This window comes from Puma concolor, chromosome B2 (assembly GCF_028749965.1).
Source record: "Puma concolor isolate L17-30 chromosome B2, mPumCon1.1.hap2, whole genome shotgun sequence".
NCBI classification, from domain to species: domain Eukaryota; kingdom Metazoa; phylum Chordata; class Mammalia; order Carnivora; family Felidae; genus Puma; species Puma concolor.
The window spans coordinates 151,957,842-151,966,633 of record NC_141671.1 but is presented as its reverse complement, the minus strand read 5'-3'; the positions used below and the strand labels follow the sequence as shown (position 1 = coordinate 151,966,633).

General features: G+C 53.4%; 1 protein-coding gene across 1 annotated transcript; it reads left to right on the top strand.

Moving 5' to 3' along the window:
• Positions 1-5,486: 5,486 nt before the first annotated feature.
• Positions 5,487-7,399, top strand: TTLL2 (tubulin tyrosine ligase like 2). The gene is given in 6 exon segments (XM_025912859.2): positions 5,487-6,437; positions 6,471-6,517; positions 6,519-6,595; positions 6,598-6,720; positions 6,723-6,830; positions 6,833-7,399. Coding segments are annotated over 6 exon segments (1,584 nt in total). The 5' UTR covers positions 5,487-5,498; the 3' UTR covers positions 7,123-7,399.
• Positions 7,400-8,792: the final 1,393 nt, after the last annotated feature.

The window sequence follows — 8,792 nt, the reverse complement described above, 5'->3', positions numbered from 1 at the left end:
AGCGTAGCCTCGCACGCGACAGGGCACGCGGAAATGCACGCGGGAGATGGCGACTCTGTCAATATACACATATATGTCATAATTTCCCTGCAGTGACCTTGTGGAGTTTGCACGTTATTAGTAATTACTGCTACCTTGATACGTTCCTGGGCCAATCAGTGTGACTGCCCAGGGATGCTGAGAACCCTGGTTCGCAATAAAGTGTTTTCAAGTTCAGGGAGAATGTTTACCGCCTTCTTTTCAGAATAAAGCCCGTGGACCCTGAGAGCTCTTCGCCCGGGCTATTGCTCAGTTCAGAACTGCCAGGGTTAAGTTGACCGGTGTCTCGGCTCCTGCTGTGGCTGAATGGCAAATGCCCTTAAATAATTGACAATTTCATGTCATAGTTTCATGTTATAATGTGCACGTGTATTTGCGTATGATATTTTTATCACATTACACGATACTTTGCTTGCCTCTTAAGTCTTAGTATCGCAATTATGTATTATGAGCATCAATGAATATAAAGTGATGCCTTCGGGAAATAGCCAGGGCTCGCTGCCTGTGCGGGCTGCTCTGATCATAGAAGTTATTTGTGTCTTTCATTAATTTCATTGTAATGGCGATCACTTCAGTTCCCACGAGGACCGCTTACGTGTCACAGTTCCGAGTGCAAACGCCCAAATACACATACAGCGTATTACATGTTTTATATGATTTAAACCAATCAGTTGCTGATTTAAGCACTCGTAGTAAAGGTAGAAAGGCCTAGTGTGTATCTGGTAAAAGGTCAGGAATGGTGATGTCTATTTTAATTGTGAATAGAATTTGCCACTAAAGTTTGGGCTCAAGACTGAGAAGCTGAAGTTAGCCATAAATCTCTTGGATCCTGACCCAGATAAATGGGAGTCTATAAAAAGAGAGAGGACATTTTGGGCGGAAATGAACAATGGAGTAGGAATCATGGCTGACATGGATCGAAAATGTATGAAATCTGTATTCCCCTCATTACAGGAAAAACTATACCCCCCCTGCTCCTCCCCTGTCCGGACCCCACACTGGGCTGCTGGTTCATTCATTTGTTCCACAAACATACAGGGCACCCAATGCAGGAACAGGGATTAAAAGACAGCCCTGACCTCAAAAACTCCTATTTCGCTGGGTGAGGCTGGCGAATGGCCATTTCCTCAGTCGTGCTGGCCCGCAGCACCCGGGAAGTGCAGGCAGCAGGGACCCCGGGGGCGGGGACAGCCACCGTGGCAGACTAGGAGCGCAGACACGCAGATCCCACACCGACTGGAGCGGACGGGGTCGCCTGCAGCCCCAGCAGATCCGCTCCCGGTGCAGCACGCAGGTGGGGGACCCCGCGCACAGTGGGCGTCGTCCCGGCTCGGCTCGCGGTGTGAGCCCGTCCTGTGTTCGCGGCCAGGACAGCAGCGGGAGCGCGCGGACTGTGGTCAAATAACCCGCATCGTCTCCTTACCACACGGACGCAGGCGAGGCTGCCTCGGCAGTAAACAGTCTGACCCCCGCGTGACGCGCAGCCCCCCTCCCCAGGGGCCCTCGCTCCCCCTCTCCTCTGCAGGGTCTCTCCACCTCCATCCAGAACCCCCCGGGCCCTGAGCCCTCTCGGACCGTCCGAGCCTCCACTTAACGAGGTCACAGAATCCGCGATCCTTCAAAAACCTCTGAAGGAACAGTGACACCTGGGACCCACCACCCAGTTTACACAGATCACCGCGTGGAGGGGGCACCGCTAACCCTCTGCAGGACTTTGATGCTCCCTCCCCTCCTCCCTCCCCTCCTCCCTCACCTCTCCCTTCCCCTCCTCCCTCCTTCCTCCCTCACCTCTCCCCTCCCCTCTCCCTTCCTCTCCTCCCTTCCCCTCCTCCCTTCCCCTCCTTCCTCCCCTCCCCCCCTCCCCTCTCCCTTCCCCTCCCCTTCTCCCTCACCTCCTCCTTCACCTCTTCCCTCATGTTTCCTCCCTTCCCTCCTCCCTCCCCTCCTCCCTCCCCTCCTCCCTTCCCTTCCTCCCTTCCCTCCTCCCTCCCCTCCTCCCTTCCCTTCCTCCCTTCCCCTCCTCCCTCCCCCTCCCTTCCCCTCCTCCCTCCCCCTCCCTTCCCCTCCTCCCTCCCCTCCTCCCTTCCCTTCCTCCCTTCCCCTCCTCCCTCCCCCCTCCCTTCCCCTCCTCCCTCACCTCCTCCTTCACCTCTTCCCTCATGTCTCCGCCCTTCCCCTCCTCCCTTCCCCTCCTCCCTCCTTCCTCCCTCACCTCTCCCCTCCCCTCTCCCTTCCCCTCCTCCCTTCCCCTCCTCCCTTCTCCTCCTCCCTTCCCCTCCTCCCTCTCCTCCTCCCTCCCCTCCTCCCTTACCTCCTCCCTCACCTCTCCCTCCACCTCCCCTCTCTGTTCCCCCCTCACCTCCTCCTTCATCAGCAGGAGGTCAACCTTTGGACACCATACAGAGGGGAACCACATGTGCATTTCACGGGTTCTCTTCCTATGTCCACGGACCACATGGCCACACCTGGAGCTGGAGCCCACCCGTGGCTCGTCCTGCCGTGGCCATGAGCGGTGTGACCTCCTCACCGTCCTCCCTCCTAGAGATGAGGCTCAGACCAAGGGAGAAAGTAGGCTATTATGAAAATCTCCATGGACAGCTTCACTCTCAGCTGCAAGGAAACCACCTCTGAGATGAGAGGATGGTGTGACAGGTGGCTGGGCCACCCTGCTCCAGAAGGGAGGGGGGGGGCATGTGGCTCCAGCGCCCGTGAGCACGCAAAGAGGCTGTGTCCTGGTCCCCTCCAGCAGGTGGCCTTCGGCCCACATCTACACTCACGGGAATGGCCGCACTCACCTTAAGATGGGCACTTCCTCCTCTACAGGCGTGGGAGGCGAGAGCCGAGCGACCGGGGATGTGCCCCGTGACGCCCCCTGGGCCAGACGGCGTGCCTGGGCACGGGAAGGGGCCTCTGCAGGCTCCCCCCACCCGGTCCTCACAGCCCGCCTCACCTCCCCCGTCCTACAGAGGGCTTCCGAATTTGTCCCCAACCAGTTTTTAATCACGACGCCTGCCCCCTCCCACGTGCGTTTCTTCGTCAGACGGAACCGTGTGCTGTCCGCAGTGTCTGTCCGTCCGTCTGAAAGAGGCTGGAGGAAAGACACTTCAGTGGCTCCAGACCTTGTGTTGAGCAGAGAAAACTCTTAATTACGCATTTGGTTTCTCAACGAATTTTCACAGGCAAGTGGACACTCAGCTGACACGGGCCCAGTGGGTGTTGCACAAGCGTCCCAGTGAACAGCCAGAGTCCCATCAGACCATACGCTTCACGTCTCCAGAGGATGACTGATCGGCTTTCTTGGTTCCAGGAAACCCAGGTTTGCCGGCCGGCCTCAAGATGGCATTTCCTGGGTCTGTTCTCGTCCGCTGACCTGTGGAGCCGGAGAAGGCCGGGCCCGAGCCACCACGTGCTGGTTCCCGACGGAGCCAGGCGCCCCCCAGAAGGCCACACTGTCCTTTCCTGAGAGGTTTATTTCCCAGGCTGGGAAGGTGGAGGTTGCCAGGAATGGGACAATATCCCATCAGGTTTGGCTGACTCAATATTTCCCACGCTGCTTTTGTGAAATGGTAAGTAATGTGACACAAATTTTAGGAGGGTTCCATGATCAACTAAGTTTGGGAAAGATGGCATGTGTCTTGGAGCTAGGAAGAGACTAAACTTTTTTTTAATTTATTTTGAGAGAAAGGGAGAGGGGGAGAGCACAGGCACAAGCAGGGTAGGGGGGAGAGAGGGAATCCAAGTGGGCTCCATGCTGACGGCATAAGGCACGATCTCATGAACTCTGAGAACACGACCTGAGCCGAAGTCGGATGCTTAACTGACTGAGCCCCCCAGGTGCCCCAAGACAGAATCTTAAGCAGGCTCCACGCTCCGCACAGAGACCAGCACGGGGCTCGATCCCACGACCTGGGATCATGACCTGAGCTGATTCAAGAGTCAGACACTCAACTAACTGAGCCACCCAGGTGCCCCAAGAGAAGGAACGTTTTTAACTGTGCTTGATCCAGCTTCCATAATTATTTTTGATCTTCCCCCTTACACACACACACACACACACACACACTACTATAACATGTTAATATCATTGAACATAGCTTGAAAACAGTGCCATAAATTGCAAAGATTGAATTTCTCAACAGCCGCGCTGGGGCTGTAGCTCCCGGGGGCCCCTCCCCACCAAAGCAGTAACAACACCGACAAACACGAGGTCATGTGTTGACACGGCTTGTGTTCACAGCGCTTCTGGACCCTCTTTCGGACCCACTGTCCCAGCCCGTCAACAGCCTCAGATCAGAGCCTACCATATTCAGCAGCTGGCCTCAGAAAACAAGGAGACTCCTTCGCCGCTCCCCGACTCTTCCCAACTTCAAATCTGGAGAAGCAGGTGGGTGACAAGTTCGACCTCCTCCCTCCTTCCCGCTCACTTTCCCTCCGGCCAGACTGGCTTCACCTGTCAGAGTTACTCCTTGGGCATCAATCAGAGCCTCTCAAACGCCACAGGATTTCCACCAAATAAGTTATGTCACGCTATAGGGTAAGTTACGCACGAACAATGCTAACATCATCAAAGAAATAAGTCAGAATTGCCTGAATGTGGCAGTTTTGATGAGCACCTTGTTTTAGGATTTTGGAATAGCGACATCTCCCCCAAGAGGCGTTGGCTTTTTCACTCCCCCCCCACCCACCGTAGGTCATAATACAACATCATGCCTCATCATCAGCTTTGATTTTCTCCAAAACAATCTGATTTTCTGTCTTTGAAATTTCAGGAAAATGTCGAATATGCACTTTCTGGGCGTCTTGCAAAATGGGAAGCGCAATCTTCACATAATCATTGTTTTTGCAGAATGAATTTCTAAAACCTCAAATTTTTCCTATCTATTTTCCTTGCAAGTTACCATGAACTTGAAGGAACACGGCCTCTGACCCCTGGGCATATGAGGCAGGTGCTGGTGGCCACCACAGGGGTCTGGCCTAAGTTCCCGAAGCTTCTTGGGCTGATAAGACCCTTGCTAACCACATAACACCCATGCATCACCTCTCTTTGGCATGTTCAGATTCATCTAATTGGAGAGAACCTGACACTTGCTTTTTCTAAAGAATGCCCATGTTTCAGGTCAACAGGATTCACTGAAGGTACAGACCTACGGCAGAGTAACCCTCAGGTCACTGTTGTGACTGCCAACGTTTTAACATGTCTCTAAGAGGAGGCAGTAGGCAGGTAACTCTGGCGCGACAGAACGCACAGGGAGGGGCCCGTCAGCTTCTGCAGGGGCAGGAGATGGGCGGACCTGTGCAGGGGCCAGGTTATCTGGTGAATGATGTCAGGGAAGGCAGACCGGACAGCTGACGGTAGGATGCAGGCTCCTTTACGTAAAAGCTCCTCTAGGATATGACCTCCCTGCCCACCCTCTAACGCTTTTCTGATCATCGGTTTTTAGAAAAGAAAACCTTATTTGATGGCAGAAGGCAGACCTTCGGGGGCCATCCCGAAGCCACCGGTGTTCCCTGTGGACGACAGAACGGCGGAAGTGGTGCAGAGCATCCTGCTGGAGCGAGGGTGGGACAAATTTGACGAAGGAGGGCAGAACAGCGACAACTGGAACCTGTATTGCGGGACTTCCTCCTGCCGGATGACTGAGCCCGTCCGCGTGAAGCCGGGGCAACGGCTGAACCACCACCCAGGCACCACCAGGCGGACCGGAAGGACCGCCTGGCCAGGCACCTGAAGCGCATGGAAGAGGACATCCGGCGGGCCCCTGCACGAGTTCATCCCGCTGACGTTCGTCATGCCCCACGACTACAACAAGTTCATGGCTGAATACTCGCGGGAGAAGCACGTGACGGCCGCAAAGCGCAGCTCCTGGACCTGCAAGCCTGTGGAGCCATCTCGCAGGACGGGGATCATCATTTCCAGTGACATTAAAGACTTAGTCTTTGATGATACATACATAGTACGGAAATATACCTGCCACCCTTTCTTCGTGGGCAGAGGTAAACCTGACCTCCGCATCTGCGTCTGTACCACGGGCTTTAAGCCTTTGACCGTTTACGTTTATCAGGAAGGGTTAGCGCGCTTTGCCACGGAGAAGTTCGACCTGAGTAATCTGCAAAACAGTTATGCCCCCTTGACCAACCTCAGCATCAACAAGTCCGGGGCCTCGTATGAGAAAATCAAAGAAGTGATCGGTCGCGGCAACAAGTAGACCCTCAGCTGGTCCTTCTCTTACCTTCGCAGCTGGGACGTGGATGGCCTGCTTCTGTGGCAGAAAATCCACCACGTGGCTATTCTCACGGGGCTCGCCATCACTCCCTCGGTCCCCTTTACGGCCAACTGCTTGGAGCTCTTTGGGTTTGATATTTTGACTGATGACAACTTGAAACCGTGGCCGCTAGAAGTCAACTTCAGCCTTGCCCCGTGGCCGCTAGAGGTCAACTTCAGCCCTGCCCTGTCCGTGGATTGTTCGGCGGACGTGTCTGAAGAGAAAACTCATCCACGACACTGCTGAGCTGATTTACTTGCGGGGTCTGAGGCACAGGAGGGCAGAGGGCAGTGACGGTCCCGGGGCAGCGGCGGGGTCCCCCTCGCGGAGCTGGATGCCGGTGGGCTCAACCGCGTGGGCGGAACCGTTCCTCGTGAGTCCCTCTTTCCGGTCATGGGCAGACCGTTTAAGGAGGAATCTGCAGTGAAGAAGCCGTAAAGATATGTCCCGAGAGTAAACGTGCCTCCCAGCCTAGGGAAATGACGAGTAGGAAGAAAGACCTTCTCCTTTCAACAAGAGAAGCCCCCAAACCAAGCCAAAGTTAAAGGGCAGACACACGCCCCACAAAGCACTCATTCAGTTTGTGTCCCTCATCCAAGCGTGTGCCCACCAGACAAGCATCGCCCCGTGCATCGCCTCGGACTAGAGCAAAGTGCCAGATCTCCAAGAAGGGAAATTTGTTCTCATTTTTCCTTTCAACGAAGCAACTTTTGGAGCTTCCAGGAATAGATTAAACGTCAGGAGAATAATCCAAGAGTTCCAGAAACGAATGAACAAACAACACTCCCAAGTGGCAGAAAAGGAAACAAAGAGAAGGTGACATGGCTTTTGGAAAACCAAGGATTCCCTTGCTGGGGACTGCAATGGCTCAGCCCCTGCCCCTCTGCATTCAGCACGTTGACCACGTCGCTGGGGCCACCGATGTGGGCGTAAATAGAAATATAGCAACCCTGACAAAGTAGAGCATGTGCAAATGATGATTAAATTACATGACCTAACTGGTGTATTTGCTCCGATTGCTTGGGAAAATGCCACACAGCCTCTTCCCTGTCCTTGGAAATGCTTTATCACAGTTACACTGTGCATTTACCGAAACACGAAAACAAAAGATAATTAACGTATCTTTTAAGGACTCTGAGGTGAAAACGGTACAAAAAAGGCCAAGGGTTAACTTTTGTTTCTTTTTTTTTTTTTTTTTTTAACGTTTTTTTTTATTTTATTTTTGGGACAGAGAGAGACAGAGCATGAACGGGGGAGGGGCAGAGAGAGGGAGACACAGAATCGGAAACAGGCTCCAGGCTCTGAGCCATCAGCCCAGAGCCTGACGCGGGGCTCGAACTCACAGACCGCGAGATCGTGACCTGGCTGAAGTCGGACGCTTAACCGACTGCGCCACCCAGGCGCCCCAACTTTTTGTTTCTTAATACACCATTTTATGTTCAAAATTATTTTTGTCAACTTAATGATCAGTCATCGGTATAAGGCGAATTACAGGAAACCTTCCCCCAGGGTACCCACGTGACTGTTATGTATAGGTCCTGGGTCCTAAATCAGACATTGCACCACATTGCTCCCCACTGGGGTCATCCATCAACCGTATTTGGAGAGTGTCCCCTCGTGGTTGGCCCCGTCACTGATAGATTACCATCCCAGCACGCGCCCACAGAACCTTCCAGATCTTGCCTTGTCACTCCTGCCACATCAAAAAGCACTGAAGAGTCCTAAGACACAAAAGCCGCAGCATTTACTTGAAAACATCATGCTGAGTGAGAAAAAAGCCAGACACAAAGGGCCACACGTAGTAAGATACGATTTACAGGAAGCGTCTGGAGTTGGCAAATCCAGACACACAACGTGATTGGTGGTTGCAGGGCCCAGGGAGGGGGCACGGAGGCACTGACCGCGAGTGGGAGCGGGGTTCCTTCTGGAAGACAAAAATGTTCTGGTGGTGGTTGCACAACATCATGTGCTAGATGTCACTGATGGTCAATTTTGTGTTATGTTTATTTCACCGCAATAAAAAAAGAAGTGACAGCAAACCATATTTAAGGTAAGCAAGGATTAGCTACTGAGGCTGGGGACACAGAGTGGGTGATACAGCCACCGAGGGACAAAGGAAGGAAGTGACGGCTCTCAGCGCCCCCATATGATTCCTTATGGTGTTGGCACTCGCAGCGGCCTCTGAACACCTAACAGAATCCTACTGTTCCATCTGAATGGTTCAGAAAAGAGGGGGAGAAGAAAGTTCCAGCAGTTAGCCCGGAGGCTGGACTGTGTATGTTGCTCATTGCTTGGTTTCAGGCATAAGCACATTTATTTCCTCCCAGCCGTATTCCAGAAGAGATTTGAAGGAGTCACGTAAGACTGTAAGCACATGCCGATTGCCCTGGTCTTTTATCTCAGCTCTCTACTTTCTAGTATTTGGCAAACAAAGGAAAGGGCCGCTTCCGCACATATGGAGACGTGCTCTAACGAGACCAAGCCATGTGG